Source organism: Sarcophilus harrisii, chromosome 6 (genome assembly GCF_902635505.1).
Source record: "Sarcophilus harrisii chromosome 6, mSarHar1.11, whole genome shotgun sequence".
Taxonomy (NCBI): Eukaryota; Metazoa; Chordata; class Mammalia; order Dasyuromorphia; family Dasyuridae; genus Sarcophilus; species Sarcophilus harrisii.
Window position 1 is genome coordinate 28939906 of NC_045431.1, and position 24030 is coordinate 28963935.

The window sequence follows — 24030 nt, forward strand, 5'->3', positions numbered from 1 at the left end:
CTAAGAATAATTTTTGATAATGGGCAGTGTTTTCTTTGATTTATTCATCTCTAGCTTTAGTTCTGAAATTGGAGCTTTGAGCCAGGGCCAGACTGTAAAATTATGCTGGTGCAGTTTTGGGTGGAGCAATTGGCCCTTTTTATTACGGATCCCCTGGTTCCCTGTGCCAGCTTCCACAAACCCTGGATTCTTTCCTAATTGGAACTTGGAAGATCAAAATGATGGAACTTCAGGGGTCCTCTCTGAGATCTCAAGATGGAGACCTGGGTGCCTGATCTTTTGCTGGTCACTTTCAAGTTCATTATCCTGGGGTTTTCTGCCTAATCTGGGGCTTTCCCAGGGGAGTCTTTCACTTCTGTTGCCTATGGACACACAGTACCTTGTAGGGTACATGTGTTCCTGGCTGTTTCTAAGCAAGCTGGTCAGCTATCCCTTGCTATGCATAATTTCACAAACAGATCAGTTGGACTCAACAAAGCTAACTGTTAAAATTTTCAGCGTGAGTAGGTATACCTCGACAATTAGTAAATGATACAAATCAGTTTGATTTATTATTTTGTTGATCATCTAGACCAGGGCTTCTTAAAATTTTTCCACTTGCAAACCCCTTTTTGCTGGAAAATTTCTACACAACCCCCCAGATATCTAGTTATATAAAATAGATATACAAATCAAACTTCGACTGATAATAAATCATAATTTTGCAACTCCTACATTCAGTTACAAGGCCCCTTATGGGGTCACAACCCACAGTTTAAGGAACTTTGAGACTTTAAAAAGCAATGAAGTTATAAATGATTATAAATTTAATTTAAATTATTAATTAATGATGTGCGTACATAGCTTTTCCCCTTGGAGTGCTGGTTTTTAAAACCAGTATACCTGATTCTAGGCAGGGAGGACAGCCAGCACAAAGGCATGGAGATAGACCTGAAGTGCCATGTTCCAGGAATTGCCAGTAGACTGGCGTGACTGTCATGAAGTTTGTTGGGCTAGGGGGAGTGGGTAGGAAGGAGGAAGTACTGTAGTGTACAAAACCCAGAAGGGCAGATAGAAGTCAGACTGTGAAAAGCTTTCATTGCTCACCAGAGGAGTCCATACTTAATGATCTTGGAAGTAATAGGGAGTCAGTGGCACTTACTGATCAGGGAAGAAAAATGGTGCAACCTCTGCTTTAGAAAACAAATCACCTGAGCAGCTAAGTGGAGGAAGGGCTGGAGTGTAGAGACTTGAAGCAGAGAGACCTAGGAGAAGGATGGTTCAGTATTCCAGGTGAGCTTTGGTGAGGGTCTAAGCTAGGATTGTGGCTAAATGAATAGAGAGCAGGGAGAGGAGACATAGCAGAGGAGAGTTTGGGTATTAGAAACTAGATATGGCAACAGATTGGTTATGTGAGGAGAGACGGAGACATGGGGGATGGCACTGAGGCAGGGAGTTGGTCTGGCTGAGAGATGAGTGGGAATTTTAGAAGGGGAGGGCAGCCAGCAGACAGAGAATTGGGCCCCAGGAAGACTCGTCTTTCTGAGTTCAAATCCAGCCTCAGACACTAACTGTGGATCCTCAATAATTCACAGAACCCTGTTCACCTCAGTTTTCCCATCTGTAAAGTGAGCAAGAAAAGGAAATGGCAAAAAACCGCTCCAATATCTTTGCTAAGAAAATCAGAAATGGAGTCAGGGAGAGTTGGAAACAATTAGAGAAAGGGAGAGGGTTTGGGGCAAAGATGATTACTTCGCTTTTACACTTTAATTTTAAGATGTCTGTGAGAATGGAGCTCATGTGGTCTAACAAATACTCAAACAGAAATCTTCCATTTCTCCTCCCTTTCCCCAACCCCAAATAACATATGGTAAGTCCAGCTTTTGCTCGAAGGAAGGTCCCCAAAGAGGAGCTCACCCTGTCTCTCCTGAGGCAGCTCTTTCCAGTTTTTCAGTGATTCAGAGGTTCTCCTTATGTCCATTTTATCCCTTTGTAAAATTTTGCTTCTAGAGTTGGAAGGGTTGCTTAGTGATCATGTAGTCAATCATTTTACACATGAGAAAACAGACCTTATTACAGGCTCAGAGACCTAGAGTTGGAAGGTTCCCCAGAGACCATCTAGTCCAACTTCCTGGCTTTACAGATGAGGAAACGCAGGTCCAGGAAGGTTGAATTGCTTTCCTGGAGCTATCTTGGTAGCAAGTTGAACCTAGGTCCCCCCCTTCTCTGTTGGTTTCATGCACTTTCTACGGGTGTAGTGCCCTTGGGGGAGCCTTCACTCTCCCTTTCCCGTAAGGATCTTCCAGACACTGAAGACAGCCATCTTTTCCTCTCCCCAGTCATAATCAGGCTGCATGGTTCCAGGCTTCGTGATTCTCATGCGGCCTGCTCTCCTATGCACCCGGGTGCCTTTTCTCTGATCTCTGGGGTTTATCCATGTGCTTTTTAAGCCAGGGCTCCAGGACTGCAGACAGTATTCCAGATATGCTCTCGCCAGGCCGAGATACAGCATGACTCCCGCGTCTCTGGCGTCTCCTGTGAGGCTCTACAGAGCTTCAAAGTCCTGCCATATCACTCAGCGGCTCACTGAGTCTGCAGCCCATTAAACCTCCATTGTAAGGAGAATTATTCTCTAACTCAACTGGACTTTCCATGGTTATTTCTATTAAGTATCATCTTATTAGATTTACTCCAGTGTTCTAACCTTTCTTCAATTTTTGGAACCTTGATTGTTATCTGGTATGTTGATTTTTCCTTTCCAGTTTTGCCACCTGCAGATCTAATAAGCATGCTGTGTCTTTATTAAAATTACTAATAAAAATGTTAAGTAACTGAGGCTAAACATAAATCCTTGGGGCACACCACTAGAAAATTCCTTTCAATCTAACATTATTAATTACATGGATTAAATTTTTATTAATTTTATTATTAAATTTGTTATTAATTGAAATTATTAATCCTAAATTTTGGTTAATGCTTTTTCCTGACGTGAAATGTATTTTTATTTTATTTTTAAAAATATTCATTAATATCTTTTGGTTTTATATTGCCTACATTTCCAAATATCTCTCTCTTAAATCACTATATGACAACTATTCCATATAATAAAGAATCAGAAAAAAGGCGGGGAGGAACCTGTCAGCTAGACCAACCAACATACTGCCCAGCCCAACATTGCATGAAGTATTCCATACCCATAGTCCTCCACTTATTGAAGGAAAGAAGAGGTATATTCTTATCTCCACTTTGGGGCCAAACTTCTCCTTAGAAGTACAGTCTTTAGTTTCCATTTTGTTATTCTTTCTATTTAACAACAGAGTTTACATAGCATTATGTGCCGGGTTCTTTACAGATGACGCTCCATTTTATTCTCAGAACAATCCTGGGAGTTAGGTGCTGTAATTATCCCCATTTTCAAGTGGAAAAATTGTGGCAGACAGAAGTGGTCATATAGCTAGGGACTCACAGCCACTCAGTTTGAACTTGGATCACCCTAACTCCAGGCTCAGTCCTCTGTACACTCTATCTATCATATTGTTGTCCTTGACTAAACTGCTTTACTGTTCTTTGGGCAGCAGTTCATGTGTCTTCCCATGTTTCTTTTGTCAATATTCTAGTAATTCTGATAATAGCATCTATTATGTGCTAGACAGTGTGCTGAGAGGTGGGGATGCAAAGAAAGGCATAAGAGACGATCCATGCCCTCAAGGAGCTTATAGTCTAAGGGGAGGTGACAGCACATTAAAAGCAGCTGAAAAAGAGAGAGGGAGAGATTACCTAGGCTTGGGGTAAAATGAAATCAGTTGGATGGAAATGGTCTTCTCTGAGAGGTGTGGGGTTCTAAGTTGATTTCATAGTAATTGTTTCTTACAGCATAATCTTCTATTATAGTCATGTACTATAACTTGTCCATCCATTACCCACTTGATAGATATCTTCTTTGCTTCTACTTCTTTGCAAGTACAAATACATTTAAAATTTTTGTACTGTGTATTTTTTTGCAGGTACAAATATACACACACACATATATTTTAAATAAAGATTTTTTCTTTTTTGCTGAGGCAGTTGGACTTACCTAGGGTCACAGCGCCAGGAAGTATTAAGAGTCTGAGATCCGATTTGAACTCAGGTCCTCCTGATTTCAGGGCTGGTGCTCTATCCTCTGTACTACCTAGCTGTCCCTATATTTATATTTTTTTATACTGTTGTATTTTTATCTTTGACCTTCTTAGAAGTATGTATTTAATAGCCAGATCTCTGGGTCAAAAGATATAGGCATTTTGGTCATTTCTTAGTATAATCCAAATTACTTTTCCAGAATCGTTGGACCAGTTCCCAGGTTCATCAATAGTTTACTTTTGTGTCTGTCTTTCTTTTCACAATCTCTTCAACCTTGACTAGAGAATGCATTTTTAAAAGTTACTTTCTTATTCCTAAAGGTTGTTTGTATAATGGATGTTCAACTATTTGGTAAAACCAAAAACTGATGTTAGCATTTGCTTTAGAAGCAAGCACAGTTCCTGAACAATTTTGTTTTGAAAGCAGTAGGATTAAAATAACATAAATCAAGTCAAATTAACATTTATTAATTGCTGTGTTCAAAACTGGAGATACAAAGAAAGGCAAAGACAATCTCTACTTTCAAGGAATTGCTAGTCTAATGGGGACAGCAACATGAAAACAATACTCTACAAACAAGATATATACAAGATAAATCAGAGATAATTATAGTTACAGAAGGAGAAACATTTGAATTAAGAGGGAATGAGGAAAGTCTTCTGGTAGAAGGTAGTACTTTTTTTTCTGGGACCCAAAAGAAATCAGAGAAGCCATGAGATATGAAAGATGAGGAGGGAGAGGATTCTAGACATACAGAAAGCTATGGGAAGCAGTTAGGAGGAGAGCTGTGTGTGGGAATAACGGAAACTGGGGGTGGACTTGAATATCCACAGTGAGTGGGCGTGACCTGGATCCAGATTCAGGGATCAAGCCAAGAAGGGTCAGAGCATCAGCAAGAGAACCAGAACAGGCCAGGAATAAATTGACTGTGTCAGAGGCTGAGTATGAGGGATGAGGATGAGGACTATTATTGGGGAACAGTTTAGTCAGATCCTAGAATTTAAAGTTGGAAGTGATTTGTGAGAAGTTCTTGTCCAGCCACTATTCCAAGCAGTAGAATTTTAATTTCATAGCATTTGAATATCAAGATGACTACCAACTACAATATCCTTTACTATTTTTTCTCTTTAATGTTTTATTTTTTCCAATTACATGTAAAAACAATTGATTTTCATTTTTACAATTTTGAGTTCTAAGTTCTCTCTGGCCTTCTCTCCCTTGACCTCTCTGAGAATGCAAGCATTTTGATAAAGGTTTTACATATGCAATCGTGGAAAACATTTCCATATTAATCATGTGAAAAAATACAGACAAAAAGCCCAAGAAAAGAAAATTTATAAAAAACATGAGCACAACAACATAACAAATATAGAAATATGTTTAAGAGGATTACACATATTTAACCTATAGTAGATTGCTTACTGTCTTGGAGAGGTGGGAAATAAGGGAAGAAAGGAGAAAAATTTGGAACACAAAGACTTAGAAAAAATGTTGAGAGCTATCTTTATTTGGAAAAATAAAATACTGTTAAGAAAAACAAAACAAAACATGAACATGGTATTTTATACATGGTTTAATTTGAACTGTTAACTCTTTACATTTTGACACCATATTATTTCTGTATCTCATTGTTGACTGGTATTGAGCTTTTAAATCCAGTAAGCAGTCTCTTGGGTCTGCCATTCTAATGATTTTTATTCTATCCTTCCTGGTTTGAAAATAATTTTTTCTGGAAGAGAAAACAAAATAATAGTTTTTTCAGCTGTCATAGGAGACTTTGATATTCAATTTTCCCAAGGCTATATGGCTCTTTTTTTTGATTCACTGGAAAACCTTCCAAGATTTCTCTCCTTTCAGTTTGTATGTTTCCATACATAGATGAGGTGAATCTCATTTTGTAGTTTAGAAAAAATTTTTTAAACAGTTATCAAAAGTGTTGGTATTATTTTACTTGAAGTAATAAAACTTCAAAAACCTTATTTCAAACAACTGAACTGAACTTTGTAATATTTCCATCTAAATTGGTTAATTGAAAGCACAAAAACAAACCAAAAAAAAAGGGTAGGGAATAACAGAAGCAAAAGAGATTAAGAAGAGGTGGTAAGAATATACAAAAGAACTTTACCAGCAAGACTTTAACATTGACTACTTGATGGTGTGGTTACTGATCGAGATAGAGCCAAGTATCTTTGTGAAATAAGTCAAATGAGCAAGGAAGCATTGCTAGTAAAGCTTAGTAGAAGGGAGGGAATTCCAGCTGAACTATTTAAAACCCTAAAAATGATGATGTTGAAGTTCTGCACTCAATATGGCAGCACATTTGGAAAACACAACAGTGTCCACTGAATTGGAAAAGATCAATTTACATTTCAGTCCTAAAGAAGGGAAATGCCAAAGAATGTTCAAATTACCCAGCAGCTATGCTCATTTCCCAGGCCAGCAAGATGATGCTTCAGCTTCTGTGAGCCGGGCTTCAGTAATGTATGAACTGAGAATTACCAGAAGGCCAGGCTGCTTTTCAAAGAGGCAAATAAACTAGAGACTAAATTCATTGGATTATGGAGAAAGCAAGGGAGTTCCAGAAAAACATCTTCATTGAGGACACAAGAGCCTTTGACCATGTGGATCCCTACATGGGGCAAGTCCTCCAAGACATGAGGGGACCAGATCATCCAATTTGGCTGCTGAGGAACCTTGCTCAGGCCAAGAAACACTAATTAGAACCATTATAATTAAGAATGTGCACAGATCATCTATGAAAGACTTGCCACCTTCTCAGTGGCTCAAATATCCAAAACAGTCCCAATAGTCTTTGGACAGAAAAAGCCATCTGCATCCAGAAAAGGAGCTAAGGAGACTGAATGTAAATGATACACATGATACACATGCTATGTTCACTTCTTTTTTTCTGTTTTTTTTAATATCTCCTGTGATTTTTCCCTTTTGTCCGATTTTTCTCTCCCCACATGATTCATGAAGTGTAATGTGTATTAAAAATAAATAAATTTATCAGGAGAAAAAAAAAAAGAAATGGGAAGCCTGGTTAATAGATTAATTGTACCTATTATCAGATAAGCTTTTTTGTGGCTTTTAGTGATATCTTTGATTTTCTAAATAGATTAAAATTTCTCTTAAAGCTTAAAAAAAGAAAAAAGATTGGGAAAGGAGTATGACAAAGCTGTGTATTTTCTCCTTGTTTACTTAACTGATTTGTCAAGTACTTCAGGTTCCCAGGCTGTACATGTATCCAAAGCTTGGAATTAAGGTTGTCCAAATAAACATCAACAATCTCAGTTGTGCAGATACCCACTGTAATGGCAGAAAGTGAAGAAGAATTAAGTCTCTTAATGAGGGTAAAAGAAGAGAGGGTAAAAGTGGCTTGAAGCTTAACAATTAAAAAAAAGTGAAGAGCTTGGCTAGTGGTCTCATTACTTTCTGGCAAATGGAGAAGAAATAGAAGCATTGTCAGATTTATATTCTTGGTCTCAAAGATCACTACAGAAGCAATGGCAGCCATGCAAGTCCTCCTTGGAAGGAAAGCTATGGCAAATCTGGACAGCTTACTGAAAAATGGACATCTCCTTGCTGCCAAAGGTGGTCTGTATGGTCAAAGCCATGCCTTTTCCAGTAGCAATGTATGTTAAAGCTGGACTATAAGGACTATAAAGAAAGCTGAGACTGCAGCATTGATGCTGTGGAATTGTGGTGCTGAAGACTTTTGAGAATCCCTTGGGCAGTAAGAGGATCAAATCAGTGAATATTTAACTTCATTGCCTGGAAGGTTAGATGCTGAAACTGAAGCTTAAATATTTTAGTTCCATCATAAGAAGATAAGACTCATTGAAAACGACCTCGATGTTGGGAAAGATTGGGAGGAATAGGCAGCATAAGGAAACAATGAACATGGACATGGATAGACTTCAGGTGATAGCGGAGGCTTAGAAGGGCTCAGTGTGCTGTGGTCACAGAGATCACAAAGAATTGGACCCCTGTCACCAAGTGCATAGAGGATCACAACAAGATTGTAGTCCTTCCCTCTAGGACCTTGTCCGGATTCAGTTGGGAATAATTTAAGTACAACAATACCATCCCCATCTAACCATTTTTCTTTCCTGGTAGCTTTTTTTTTCTTATTTTCTCGACTTATTCCCCTGGTTTTGCTTCCCCCATCTGGATTTACATCCATGGATGCCCTCTTAGCTAACTAAGTCCGTCTACTTAAATGGATTGAGATTTAACACATGGACATGGCAGGAGTTAAATCAGCTCCTTATTTATTCGCCTTTGTAAATGATTCACTGCCTTCCTTGGGACTCCTCTGGGAAGTGGGGAGTAGGAGAGGGGAGCATGAAGCTTTTAGGCCCGCACAGCACTGCCTGTAAGGTAGAGGGGTCATTATTACCCCCATTTTACAGATGAGGAAATAGGCAGAGAGAGAGCAAGTGACTTGTGCAGGGCCACACAGGAAGTACCTGAGGCAGATTTGAGCTCCCGGCTTGTCTGTCCTTAAGTCCAGGAAGGGACCATTCTGGGGAGTGGACGTCTGCTGAAAATTAGAGGATGAGCCCGGGCCACCACAGAGAGCCACACGTCCCCTCGGTGGAGAGTCAGGGCCTGCTTTTGCTGCTGCTTTTCTCTGCCTTCTCCTCCATGGGGCCTCAGACAGTCACAGACCCCTGTGCATCCCCCAGCTGAAGTCTCCCCCGCTAAAGGGGCTGCAGCTTCTCAGCCGTTCCTGGTGTTTGCTATCCCCCACCAGGTCCAGAGTCTGTAGAGAGTGCAGTTGGTTAAAGGAAGTAACCTAGAGGAAGGTGAGAGCAGCCTTCTGGGAAGGAGAACAGCAGTTCTGAGAAGGGGAAAAGTTCAATGTAAAAACACTCCTCTGTGTGGATGTTCAGCTACTGAATAATTTCCCTAAAATGTAGACTGCGTTGTTCCCTTAATAAGTATTGTTGTTTTATTTTACAATCAGAGTCTTTGTAGTCTAGAGCCTGCCTGCCTATCTGGCTGCTGTCCTCCCTCCTCATGTGACACTGCACCTTTTGTGCCTTTGTTCCCCAAGAATCTCCTCCCAATCTCTTCTTCCTGGAGCCTTTGGTTTCCTTTGTCACTGGGACCTCCTTGGGGAAGCCTTTCTAGGTCCGGCAGACCCCCTCCTCTTGGATTCCCTCCCAGCTTTGCTATATTTACTCTGTTCTGATTTGTTTCCCCCTATATAATAGAAGCCCCTGCACGGCAAAGGCACTTTTTTGCTTTTTCTTCCTCATCAGCATCTTAGCATGGTGTCAGACCTACTTATACTTCACTGATAAATTTTTTTTATTTGATTTATTTTCTTCCCCCTTCAATTTCATTTGAATGAAAGTCTGTATCTTCAGTTTTTACCAGGAAAAAATAAAATCTGTAATCATAGTTCAGAAGAAAATGATAGAGCTAGAGCTAGAAGAGCGTTGTGTGGTTCCCTCAAGGCTGAGGCCCAGCCAGGGTAAGACTTGCCCAAAGCGAGAAGGCAGAGCTGGGAGAGAGGAGGCTCCAGGCTAAGCCGAGACCACACAGGACTTGCTGGGAGTGAGAGGGCAGCAGCACCCAAGGCATGTGCAAGAAGTTCGGAGGCTCCTCTGTGGCAGGAGACCCTTGGAGACCCAGGGTCAGGCGTAGGCTCTGCTGGCTCGGCGTCTGTGACCATCTCAGGGCAGAGGCTCTCCAGCTGGGAAACGGAGCATCGGAATCCCTGCCCATCTAGAAATCTGTGGCGTATATGTACCGCTGACAAAAGGCCGAGAATTGGAGGTAGAGGTCGGGAGCCTGCGCCATAACTGATAAATGATGGAGCCAGGACTGGGACTCGGGCTGTCATCCAGTCCATTGCACGTTGCGTCCCACTAGAATACCTCCTGTAAAGACTTCAAGAAAACACATGCCATCAGCCAAGAAGCTGCTCTTCTAAAAACCCTCTTATTATATTTCTTGATTCTCATAGTTTTGTTTCCTGAGATCTTAACCAAGTCACTAGGGTTAAAAGTTATGCATGATCAAATTTAATTGAAATGATATCCTTCTAGGATGTCTGTGTAATCGATTTGCACATTCAGATTATAAGACGTGATCCCAAATATGAAAATCTAGATAGTCTGTGAAGCCTTCCAGACTGTCGACTCCGAACCACTTTCATATGAGGTTTGTTGGGTACATGGGACTGTGGCAATGTAATGAGCTCACGGAAGATGGGATAAAAGGGGGAAAAGCTCCAAACCTCAGCCTCCTGCTTCTGTCCATAGCATCCTAGATAATATTGCAATGTACTTATGTCAGGGAGGGGAAAGTAGGAGTAAAGGAGGGAGATGAGACCTGAGAGCTCTGTGCTTCAAGAGTGATATCTGGTAATATACCTGAAAGGCAGGTTCTTTAAGTGATTCTACATCTGGTGTCATTCTGGAGGGCCAAATAGAGTGTTATTTCAAGAGATATGGAAGGGCATCGTCATGAAAGTTTAGTTCTGTGGGCCTGAATTCTTTTCTTTCTGTTTCTTTGATAAATACTACTGTCTCTTGGTTGGAGAAATCATTCAGATGTGGGATTTATCTGTCTTGTTTCCTTGGGCTATGGTCAGGGAATCTGTGCCTAAATTTAGCTTTTGAAAGTAAGAAGTATCTCCCCTCACTCACATTTACCCATGAGGAGGAATGAGGTTCCAGCAAATGAACGCAGGGAGTTTGGCTAGAGATGAGCATATAAAGGATCAGTTAGAATCAGAAGTCAACTCTTTTCTGAAGCTTTACCCTTTTCATAAAGACAGAGTAGAGTAAAAATTGAATAGATGGGTCTGAAACATTTGATTTTGTACAAATTTCTTTCAAGGTATAATTGAGATTTCATAATATGGCAATTTAATTTTTTACTTTCTATTGAAATATTTGGGTTCATCATAGATTGTTAAATGATTACACAAAAACAATTTTAAGGTTTGCAAAAGCACTATAAGCTGCTATAAGTTGCATAATGAAGATATATACTCATTTAAAAACATGTAAAATAGGGTCAGAAAGTTTCTGAATTACTCATGGATGTGTTGGCTCATTCAGTTTATTTTAGTTTAAATTATTTTGTTCAAAATAGAAAGTTTTAATTTTATCTCTTTCTAAATCTATGCAGAAATGGAATGGTTTTTGTAAGAAAATGTCAATAAATGATTTTAATGAGATTATTTGAAGTATAATTCTTGCACGTTTAACATTTGTAAAGTTTCAATGATATTCATATTCAATAATATTTCTTTGTCCTTTAGATCAAGATATTTTGGAAAATATATTAATAGACAGCTGTTTTTATCCAAATGTATCAATAGTAAGTAGATAATCTTTATATAATTTGGGGTCTTTCTGGGGTCTTTTTAGAGTCCTGTATAACCATTAATGATTGATTCCTTAATACTAAAGAAGTTGTTAAAAATAAAAATAAAGATGGGTGAGATTTTGGGAAATATCTGCTAAAAATTTTTTTTTTACTTCTAAAATTGACTTCATGCTCATTCCCCTTGAATACAAATAGTTATAATCATTCTTTATGTTAAAAGATTAATTTATACTAGGTTATTTCTTTCTGGGGAGTAAAAATGTTAAAATAATATCCTGCTTCTTTATTCTAAATAACCCTGTGATTACCAAAGAGTGGAAAATATTACTATTGTATGTCACTGTGACTTTATTTTCTTTGCATGTATTTCATTTGGTAGCCAGATGCTTTGACAAGCCTTGTTGTTGTGATGCTGTATGACTTCCAAGACAGAAAGTTTCAAAGTCGACTTATTACAGATGTGGAACAGTCAATTTCAGAAGTTCAGGAAGTAGAGAATCTTCTTAACAGGTATTAATAACAACAATAAAGGAAAACAAAATTCTTTAAAGTTCATATTTTCATGACAGAAGAAAATACATGATCTTTATAAATAAGTGTCAAGTCTGCTGGAGATATTACTGAGTGATGTTTAATAGCTTTTGTAGGTTGCTGAGTTTTCTTTTAAAAAAAATGTCTTGTTAAGTTCATTAAAAAGATTATTTTAAAATTGAACAAATGTTAAAAGTTTGAGAGTTTAGTTTGGAAATCAGATCTTATGTAATACATAATGAGAACGATAAGAACTTTTTTATACTTGTTTCTATTAGAAAGCATGAAAATTGGATGACTTCCCTAGTCTATTATGAGCAAATTAAAACACAGTTATACACATGTATAAATGTTCATATATATGTCCAGCGTCTTTTTCAGGCTACTTTTGGTCACAGAAAAATCTAGTTGGATCAAACAAGAAAAATTACAGCTATATATATAAGGGTTTGTTTAGGACTTAGATTATATGATTGAGCCAATTATTTATTTTAAACATTAATGTAATTCAGCAATTATGTTCTCAATCTTTACTAAAAACAACAAATTATACCATGATGAGAATCAAAGAAAATTATAGTGGCAATTAAAAGATTTTTAGCTAGTTTTCTTTAAGGTATAATATAGATAATATGTGAAATGACTGTAGTTTAATTGCCAAATTTCAAAAGGCTCAAAAATTTCCCTTTGTAAATAAAATAAAGACGCCAGAGATATTTTAACAGTCATGAATGTAGACCTGGTATTTTTTCTCCATGAAAATTTTATAGTGATACTTAGAATGAATGCCATCTTTTTTAGGGCTACTTTGCTTACAAATGTTATTTCCATTGGAATTTAAAAATGAGTGAAGAGTTTATGGGAAATTGAAATACATCAAAAACTTGAAGCTTGAAGATTTTTTTTCAACATCTGTTATGCGTGATCCAACATATTTTGAGTGTTTTCCATTTATTCTAAATATGTTGTTATATCTTTCAAGGAATCTTGTCACTTGTATGGAAGATACTATTTTGAAGAAGAAAAAGCCATTAATGTCTTTTGCTTTGGCAAATCAAGTGCTTTTTTATATTTATCAAACAATAAGCACAGTAGGATCTTATTTTCTGCTTTTAGTCAGTTATGTGATTATTGATGTGTGATCTGTTATAGACCGTCACTGATAAAAGCCACCTATTTTCTTCTAATACCCTCTTCATAGATGCCTTCAATACCATGTTAATGTTATTTTCATAAAAATTTTACATAGATGGGAAATTAGGCTGATGAGTTGGTAATTATTATTGCTCTCTAGTTCACTTATTATTATTTTTATTGTGATAATTTTTGTAATAAGGTCTGAGGCTTTTCTCTACACCTTTAATAACTTCCTTCAGAATTGATCTCTTAATTCCCTAAAAATTATGTTCCTTCTTCATTTCTGTAATTGATAGTTCAGATGCTTTTCCCGTTTTTCTTTTTTTAAGTGCTATTTAAATCTCTGGGTTTTTTTTTTTTTTCTAGAGCCATGATATTAATAGTCTAAATGTGGTAGTTTCAGTGTGTGCAATAATGAAAATATATTATCAGATCTTTGCAGATCTTTCTATGTTTCATTTGTTACTTCTCCTTTTAGATTGAGCCTTAAATGCACTAAGGATAACTTTACTTAGTTGAATTTCTGACCAAGTTATCTTTAAGCTGTTTTTTTTTTCCTCTTCCCTGTTGATACTGCTCAAAATTAGCATACATTTATTAAGCACTTACTATGTTTCAGGCACTGGGCTGAATGTTAGGGATACCAAAAAAAGAAAAAGACAAAAAATATTCTGTGTGCTCAAAGAGCTTTTTTTCACCATATTTTTCAGTGAAATTTGATAAAAAGGTATATATTCCGAGAGACAGCTTGACAATGATTAGAAAGTTGTTTTCAAAGCCAGAAACAACTGGGATTCAAGTCTTGCTTCTGGCATCTAATGACTGGAAATGACACACCTTCAGTGCTGGAGGTAGCTCTTTAAATCCTAAGTTGTAGAGAAGATGTTGGTAGATGTTTCCTTGCCCTGGATGTATTTAGACCACTGAAATCACATGACCAGTGCATATCCCTATATGCTTTAGACCAATCTTGTTCTTGTGTAGCATATTTTATTTGACAACTAAGTGAAGCATCTGATTACTAAGATGGTGTTTTAAGCTTTTCCCGTCTTCTAATTCTGGTCATTGATTTGTATTATTTAAATAAATGTATTCAGTTATTTAGTGACAATGCCTTGAATCCGTTTCTTACTTTCAGCATCAGTAACATTGGAATAGAGCAGATTGGAGTAGTTTCTAATTACTCTATCCTTTTTTTCCCCCCTAATTTTAATTCTTTATTCTTGTTTTGTATTCGTTTTTATCTTTGTTCTAGGCAAGGCAGTGGTATGACTTACAAATATAACTGCTTCAGGAATGACTCATGTAGCCAATTTCAATTTTGTGATGTTATTCAGTACATGTCATGTTCGGTGATTTCTGATTCTTTTCTCAAAGAGAATGTTTATGATGGATAGATATGAACCTTTTATATGGACTATAAGTCTTTGGCCTCTCTAATGCATTACTATAATTTTCATCTTTTTTTTTTTTTAAATCATGTGTGATTATAGGACCAGAATTTTCCTCTTTCCCCCATTGTGGTAGTTTTCCTCTACATGTTAAGTTTAAATTATTAAATTTTTTTGAGGGGGGAGAATATTTGTTTTTACTCTACCTAGTTTTTTATTTTTGGTTTTTAGAGGTTTTTTTATTTTGTGCTCTGAGCCTTGTTCACTTAAAGATCTGGGACTTGGTTCCCATTTTTGTTTTTGTTTTGCTTTTTCCTTTCATGGTATTCTTTACGATGGGAGAACTTAATTGATAGAAGGCCTTATAGAAGGTCTTTTTAGGACCTTGCTACTAGTGATAGAACCAGCATTTTTTTCCCTCATCTGATGATTCTAGCTTTCCTTGGCACAGCATCCTTTCCCACACTCCCGGCATGCTGGTTTCTTTCCCAGGGCTGTGGCTCAGCAGTACAGCTGGGCCGAGTTTCCCTCAGTCTTCCAGGACTTACACCCCAACTCCACAAACAGTCTGGGAGGTGAAAATCTCTGTAGTTCCTGTTGAAGCTCCAGCCCACCCAGCTCACCCTGGGCTAGTCCCTTCTTGGTGTTTCTGCTGGCCCGAAGGTGTTTGGGCTTCAGACCTGTCAATCCCCAGCCCGGGGTCTGTCTTTAGATCTCCTTGGATTATATCTGGAGGACTCCTGTTCTGCCCCAAATCTTCTTTATTTTCTTCATTTCTGAGCCACAAATTTGTTTTATTTGTTTTATTGTTTTATTTCCCTCTTCCTCTACTCTATTAGTGCTATCTTGTTGAGATTACCAGTTCACCTACAATTAATAAACCTTGTATTTATGTGATTATCTGCATTTAGTCTTCCCCAGTTGAAATGACTGATGAAAGGAACTGTGTTTTCCAATGTTTAGCACATTGTAAATAATAAGTACCTTAAAAAAAAAAAAAAAGCCAGCTGACTGGATGGCTGTTAAACTTTAAGGAATTTGGCATCAAGGTTTTTATTATCATATCAGAAACAATAAATAATAAATGAAACACGAAAACAAGCAAGTTGTCATGCTTTCAAATGTCCACAACACATCATTAACTACTGTGGCTTATTATCTAGTCAGATGAAATAGAAGTATACTTAATCTTATACTTTTGAACAGTGAATCCAAGAGATTTTCCTCATAATGAATTGTTTGACAAAATTCTTTTAGTTTCTTTGTCTTTATTTTCTTCTGTTCTTATAAATGAAAACAATACTTATCATCAAAGCATAGTTAGATTTTCTTTAGGTCATTTGGTAAGATGTAGGTGTGAAAAATACAATTTTTCATTGTCATATAGTGTTACTGAAGAAATTGGCCTTAAAATATTTGGGGAGTTCTGCATTTTCATTGTGTGTGTGTGTGTGTGTGTGTGTGTGTGTGTATATATAACACAATACTCTTTAGACTTTTTGGTTATCTTCATATATTCAACTATTATTCTTTTGTAAAGAGTCTCTGTTTTTTGTTGAATTTCAAAGAATATCACTGTTCATATATTCAGACAATCTTTTATTGATTACAGATTCCATTACCTATTCACAACTGTCCCTGAAAGTTTTTGTTCAGTTAATACTTGTTAGGATATGGCTTGATGATCTTAGTAATTTGAAGACTGCCATTTACTGAGAATATGGTGGTGTTGAAGAATGTTTTACAAGATTTCATTCATTTGTTCTTGATTTTTTTGGATGGCTTTTTTTTTTCTTTTTTGGATAATAGCCTTTTACTTACAAAGTACATGCAAAGATAGTTTTCAGCATTCACCCTTGCAAAGCCTTGTGTTCCTTGTTTTTCTCCCTCCTTTCCCTCTACTCCCTCCCCTACATAACAAGTAATCCAATATAAGTTAAACATGTGCATTTCTTTTATACCTATTTCCACATTTATTATGCCACACACAAAAAGTTCAGATCAGAAAGGGGAAAAAATTTGAAAAGGGGAGAAAAAAGCAAGCAAACCACAATAAAAAGATGCAAATACTATACTTTGATCCACATTCAGGACCCATAGTTTATCTCTCTGGCTGTAGATAGCTCTCTCCATCACAAGTCTATTGGATTAGCCTGAGTCACTTCATTGTTGAAAAGAGCCAAGTCCATTAGAGTTGATCATCACATAATCTTGTTTGTACAGTGTTCTCTTGGTTCTACTCACTTCACTTAGCATCAGTTCATGTTAGTTTCTCATCACATTCCTACACCATAACTTATTCAGCCATTCCTTAACTGAAGAACATCCACTCAATTTCCTGTTCCTTGCCACTACAAAAAGGGCTGCTGTAAACATTTTTGCACATGTGAGTGCCATCCCCTTTTTGGATGCAGTCTTTTCAGTGATGAAGTTGTTGAGGATTTTTTTTGGGGGGTATTTAGTAACTTACAATAAGTTGATTATTTGATTGTATTATTAAGAAAACTAGTGATAATGTCATTGTTGTAGAAACAGAAGTAAGAACACTTTTAAAAAAAATTTGATTTCTTTCAGTTAAAAATAAATATCTTGGCTCCCTCACATGTTCTTTCCATTGAGGAAAAAAAAGAAAAAGAAAACTTTTGTAACAAAAATCTGTAATTAAGCAAGACAAATTCTTGAACTGACAATGTCCCAAACTAAATTTAATTTTACAGATTTTGCTTCTCTCAGGAGTTGAATTACTCTGAAATTGTTAGTTATTCTTGGCTCTTTGTCTTTAGTGTGTTGTTGCTGTTGTTTAGGTCTTTCCAGGTTGCTCTGAAATTTTCCTTTTCATCATTTCTTTGATGATCAGTTAAATTTAAATAGATACAGTCCTACATAGGAAGGATTTTTAAGTGTTTGCAATATATTTCTTTTATGTAAAAATATGCTTGTTTATCCTAGGGCATTTAGAAATGTATGTTTCACTTGATAGTATTTAATTTTTTTCCTCTGAAAATTACTCTGAAAAATTTTCCTCTGCAAATTGGTAGAAAATGTTCCCACATGCTATAAGTTGATCTTATAATTTTGCAGAGAATAAAAATTTAAAAATGTTTGGTATCCAGATTATAGTATATGGAAGCTTAGTAATAGAGCTGCCTTTAAGTTTGAGCAAAAAGTAACTCCTACAGGCTTTTCCTCACTGTTAAAGCTAAGCATGTTTGAATATAACGTCATATTAAATTAGTAGGAATTCAATTATAATTTTAAAAATTTTGTAGAATCTGAAATCTCATGGATATGAGCACTCCTTAACCTGACTGGTGCAAATTGTAGCCAATTATGTCTTTTTCATTCCCTTTGATTCTGCATTTTCTCAGAAATTTTCCCTTGAGGATGTATGTACCCATGTGATAGAGTTAGTTTAATAGTTCTTTGATTATTTTGTGAATATCAATATAGTGCTCAAGTTTACTATTTTCCCTCACACTGTTGAACTAGCCTATTTCCTTTATATATATAGATATATATCGATATATCTATATATATCTTTAATGTCACTTATAGATTTCTCAAATGCTAGTCATCATTAGTATCCTGCTTCCTAGATAACATCGGTCATGTACCTTTCTGCTGCATTTGATTCTTAGATTACAATGTTCCCTGTTAGGCAACAAATTAGGATAAGTTGGAGAATACTGGTGTCCAAGAGATGGCCTTTGGTGACGTCAAATAGTTTGGGATCCTTTGAAAATATAACTCAGTTTCCCAAATGTGGTTGTGCGTCATTTTTTCCTTCTATTTGATTCAGGATCCTCATCAAAACTAAAAAAAAAAAATTAAAAAATTATTTTTAAAATAAGATTTATTTTTAAAAAAATAATATTATTTTTAAAATAAGATTTACACATGTAGCATCCCCTCTGGCCTATTCTTCTGGCCTTTACCCGCAGGCTGGGCCCCCAGAAGGCAGCTGCTTCCTCAGGTTACACAGTACTCTTGGGCAGCCCCTCCTGCTAGTCGAGCTCCTCACTGGCTTCTATTCCTGCTTCCCACTAAATCAGCCAATTAGCTCTTTACAAAGGCATTTGCTACAATGCTGTGGTAAAAAAAAAATTGTAGCTAAGGGAAATTCCCTTCCTCCCGAATGCCAAAGGCCTGCTCTCCCAGTGCTATACCGTGTTCCTGGGAAGAGGGGGCAGGGGTGGGGAGGTGCCACGTGTGCCCGCGGCCAGCTGGGATCTTTTCTCTTTGCCCTCCTCCTCTTGGGCACGCCATCTCTGCTGGGCAGGTCCTGCAGCCCTTCTAGGGGCTCTGGCTCTTTGGCTGCTCCCAAGGGTCAGGCCTTGATGCCGTTCCTTCAGTATTTGTCGGGGAGTGGGGGGTCCTGCTCTTTGCTGGTCAGAGTGTTGTGGCGGTTTGTCCTTTGGCAGAGAGGGCCAGGACATCAGGGAGGCGATGCCCTGACGGGATTGGGTTTCAGGGAGGGCGGGAGGGCCTGGCAAGGTCACCAGCCTCATTGACCTTCTGGAGCCAGCCGGGACCAGTGGCCAGGGAGAGATCAGGCCGGTGGAGACGGCTCCGGGTGCAGGGAGAACCCTGGCCCTTGTAAGCTGGGGTCTTCCACAGGTCTCATTTTAACTGCGGCTGCCCTCCTTCAGTGACTAAGGTTTGGTAGCAAGTGAGGCAAAGAATCTCCTCTTTCATCTAGTGCAAGAATGATCTAGATCAATCAATAAATGAACAAACACCGCGCCTTTTATGGGTTGAGTAATTTCTCTTTCTGATGTACAGCTTATGAAATTCCCTCAATGCATTCTAAAACACAAGTACAGAAAGGGACCTTAGAGCCACTTGTTCAAATCTCTTAACCTGGCAAATTAAGGAGACTAAGGGCTGGGAGAAGTTGTGATTGCTCAAATGCTGCACCTTCATAGAAAAAGGGCTGAGCAGGGATGAATCATTCTTTATGCAACCTTGTGCAGCTCCGGTTGTTCTGAACTTCTTGTTGGCTTTTGGTTTGAAAGGGATTATAATGAGCTCAGCTATTGAGAATAAAGTTAATAAAGTTCCTAGTTTTTTAGTTGAAAGAATTATTTAAGGGAGTGAAGGGCAGCAAGCAATGGATGAATTTCTTTACCATAAATATTTTATCCACTAGTATTTAAAAGCATGTAATCAAAATTTATGAAATTTTTCAAGAATAAGGAAAAAAAATCACCAAACAGAAACTTGGGAAATTTATAATCTTTTCCCTGGCTGTTTTTCCTCAGTACTTGACATTTTCCTTTGCTTGACCAATGGTACAATGCTTGCTAAATACAGAGACGTCATGTTAACAAGGAGCTTGCAAACAGTGAAAATTAAGGATGGTTTCTGTCCAGCAGGAGGAGCTCTTGCTGTAAAATACATAGTTTGTGGCTTATGAACTAGAAACACGCACCAAAAATCTTCATTCTTTGAATTTCAGCAGTTTACTCTACACATATCGATCATCCAGTGCAGTGGAATTATATAACTCTTAGACAATTTAATCTGATTTTACTGTGGTCAGAGCCTTTGTCATGGAGATCATGCTTTTGGGGGAATTGATGGATCAGGGTGAGGGTTGAGTACTTTAGTGTGGTATATTGGACTAAGTAGGTATTTAGTGGAGAAAAAGGAATTGTGCAAACAGTTGATAAAAATGAATATCTTCAGTGTAAATTGAAAGTCTCCTCCTCTGTCTGCTTACCACTTATTTTCCATCCCTGATTGGGACTGTGTCTGGTATCTCTTCTTGTTCCCATTTCATCCCTTTCTGTTGAACACGTTGAGGTAGCTTATTGCCCTTATGTTTTGTGACATTTTTCTGTCTTCAAGGCTGTCTTGTGATTCCTCTAAATGAGATTCCAATATGTAAAACTGGCCTGGAGTGCTGTGTAATATATATTATATAATGTGGACAACCTTATATTTAGGAATAAATAGCCTAAATTAAACCATTATAATTTGGGCTTTTATAAAACAAATATGCTTTTTGGGTTTGAGGTATCAATAAGAATCATGGAGCTTTATATTTCTTGTACTACAGGTATTTAGGAGAGAAGAGGACCTGGATGAGGTTCATGAAAGTTAATTTAGCCTTAAGACTATAATGTTGGGGCAGCTGGATGGCATAGTGGATAGAGCATTGGCCCTGGAGTCAGGAGGACCTGATTTTAAATTCAGAATCAGACACTTAACATTTCCTGGCTGTATGACTTGGGAACAAGTCACTTAACTCCAATTGTCTTGCAAAAAAAAAAAAAAAAAAAGAGAGAGAGAGAGAGAAATAGATTATAATGTTGAAATCCACACTAGCAATTAACACCGAAATAGAGACCTAAGGAGATGCAGAAAGACATAAGACAGAGAGATGAGGGGGAAGAACAGGAAAGTAAGATCACTAGATTTCCATTTCAAAGTTTGACAGATTTTATTAAATTTATTTTAAAACATGAAGTGGGATTGAAGAGAAATTTACTATATACCATTTACTAAAATTCAAGAGTGGAATTTATTAACATTTTAAATAGGATATTGATAGCCCTATCTGTTAAGTGTACTTTTCAGTTTAAAAAAATGGATTTTATATTTTTAGTTTTAAAACAAAATTGGCTGCAGCACTGGCAAGATGTCGAATTAAACATGATGCTCTTTCAATTTACCACATTCTACCAGAAACTGTTAGAAAACAGGAACAAAGAGCTTCAACTTTGCCACTTTATGCTTGGGTAAATACTTGCAAAATCAGGTAAGATTTCAAATATATTCTTTTCTTATGTGCAAGTCATTTAACCTCTCCTTTCTTTAAGTAACTCTAAGGCTGTGTCAGAGAAAATGTCGCCCTGTGTTGGTAGAAGCAGTTGCCTATGTACCAATGCAATCTAAGGTGCAGCCATTCCCCAGGACACATCTGATGAGGTTCTCTGTAGCTAGGGGTTGGCAGAGAGAAGCTGGAGCCCTGAGGGAGTTGTTCCCTGGGCAGGCTGGGAAAAGGCTCTGACAGAGATCCTGGTCCCACCCTCTGGGGAGGTCATGGTCCAGAACAGAATCCACGTGAAGCCCTTCAGCCCTCCCTCTGGGGAGGTTGTGGGCAGCCCAGCTGTGCCCTGTTGGGAGTCCCAGGCGTGTTCCTGAGGTTACTTCTGCCCTGTACAGTCTGTCAGTAGCCCACACCTTTGGGTCGGTCTGCCGTGACCCTCTGCCTTGTTTCTCCTGACGGTGGCACAGAGGGATCTATGCCATGGAGTGTCTCCCCTTGTAACCCCCACCATGGTATCTCTCCTTATGGCTAACTAACTTATTTTAGGCTTTAGCCTGCCAGTGAAGGGGCTCTTGGAGTATTTCCCTTCTCCTGCCTAATTGTGAGGTCCACTAGGAAACTTTACTTTTCCATCATTAATTATTAAAACTCCTTTTTTTTGCTAACCATTTACTATTTGTGATGTCTATTATATCTCTGAAACCTCTTCTCAGTAGACTCACCTTTTACCCAAGAGAATGGTCATTGTGAATTCTTCATATGACCGAATCCCAACATTTGATGTTCTCCTAAATAACCCCATCTAGTGACATCAGTCACATCACATTACTTTGCTCCTGGTAAAACTTAAAAAATAAGTATAATTTTCAGGTAATCTTTTACTGAAGAAGAATATTGGTATAAAAATAATGTATTTCTTAAGTCATATTTGAAATCTTGGATCCTGGTTTAATTGACATTCTTAATTCTAAATTGAAAAAGAAAATTACATCAATGCTTTTGCAGGCTAACTCTGCAAAGTTGGACTAGATAGATGTAAGAAAAATCTTTACATTATCCAGATTAATTTTTGAGTGATATTGACTATTTTTCATGGTAATAGGACAACAATGTGTTAAAGTTACATTTAATCTCATATAGTATAATTGTGGCCAAAATAAGTAACTGAATTTTATATCAACAGCCCTGAAGGTATCTGCGATGATTTGAAAAAAGAAGGATACACCAAAGTCAAATCTGCACTTGACTTTGATTGTAAATCTTTTTGTATGGACCAACATTGCAGTGATGTTATAATTTTCCCATCTCATCTGAAAAGTGAACTTCTTAATATAGAGCTTTGCACAGGTTATAAACTTTTGTTTCAGGTGAGCTCACATTTGCTTTTAAAGGTTTTCCTTATTAAAAAGTAGTTTAATAGTAATCTTAATTTTATTTTCTGGAGTCAATCTTCTCAAGGAATTGTAAACCTTACCATTACATCCCATCCAAATATTAAATGTGAAATGCTGACTTGCTATTAATTCTTTTTATGGATTGTCAGGAGGATTTACAGCTCTCTCTGATTTCAACTTCAATATAATTTAACCTGACACCCCAAAAACTTATCAGACTTTAATCCCTTGTGAAACAGGATAGCAATGCTTTCTTTTTCCTTTTACCTACAACTTATTCCTGTGTTACTGTCATCTGGGAATGGTTAATCTCATTTGGATTAAGAAGCTTACCTTGGGAAATTTTTACTGAGTGATTTTGGAATATCCAAGATCACAGCTTTCTCAAATAGGTATTGAAGTTTAAATGCTATTTATGACTTAACTAAGAATGGGATTCTGTAGTTAAAAAAAAAAAACTCTAAAAATTTTTCTTAACTTTAACATTTGGATTAATATATCATTGTCAAAAAATTAAATAGGAATTAAATGGCACAACATGGCAGAGTAGTTAGAAAGTTACATTTAGAGCCAAGAAGACTTGGTTTTAAGCTCTCTGACACAAAGCTCTAGGACCTGACAAAGTAATTTAAGCTCTCAGTTCTCTAGTCCATTGGTTCTCAAACTTTTGTTCTGGGATCTTTATACTATTAAAAATTATTGAGAATCTTTCCAAAGAGTTTTGTTTATGTGGGTTTTATTTACAGATATTTATCATATTAGAAATAAAAACGAATTCTGAATTTGTAGGCCCTCCAAAAGGATTTCAAACTCCCCGCCAAGATTCTCTGCATCATACTTTAAAAATCAATGTTCTGGCCTACTCTCTAAGACTATAACTGCAGAGAAGATGCTGACCTGAATTGCTTTCTTCATCTGGAAACTTACTTAGAGTAATGAAATGTACAGACTCTATCCCCATCCCTATCTCTATCCCTAAATTATAGTCAAAGGCAATCCCAACTTATAAATGCTTGGGGGGGGGGGTTCCAAAAGGTCAATTGTTAAGTCAGTGTTTTGAAGCTTAGAATATATTTTTCCTGTGGAAGCAAAATAAATAATGGATAATCAGTTAATCAGATATCTAATAAGCATCTACTATGTGCCAGGTACCATGCAAGCCACTCGTTCAATTCTCACGCCAACAAGCAAAAGTTTATTTAACTTAGACACTGTAGCTGAAAACGACATTTCAGGACTCCTGGTTTCTGAGCCCCAAATCCCTTGCTCTGTGCTCTTTGAACTTTGAGCATCCCTGGGCCATTGCTGCAAAGATAGCAAGAGAGGGTGTCCTGAGTATAGTATAGTCGGC

At 37.3% G+C, this 24030-nt stretch overlaps 1 protein-coding gene across 6 annotated transcripts in view; it reads left to right on the forward strand.

Moving 5' to 3' along the window:
• NSUN7 (NOP2/Sun RNA methyltransferase family member 7) overlaps positions 1–24030 on the forward strand; it is a 74821-nt gene that overhangs the window by 10360 nt on the left and 40431 nt on the right. For all 6 annotated transcript variants that reach the window (XR_004230173.1, XR_001121289.3, XR_004230174.1 and 3 more), the window contains exons 3-6: positions 11384–11442; positions 11831–11961; positions 21121–21273; positions 22469–22652. Coding sequence is in view for 3 of the 6 variants with exons in the window: in XM_031942140.1 (XP_031798000.1) it covers positions 11384–11442; positions 11831–11961; positions 21121–21273; positions 22469–22652 (527 nt within the window). In the remaining 3 variants the exon portion in view is untranslated. The remainder of the gene's footprint in view (positions 1–11383; positions 11443–11830; positions 11962–21120; positions 21274–22468; positions 22653–24030) is intronic.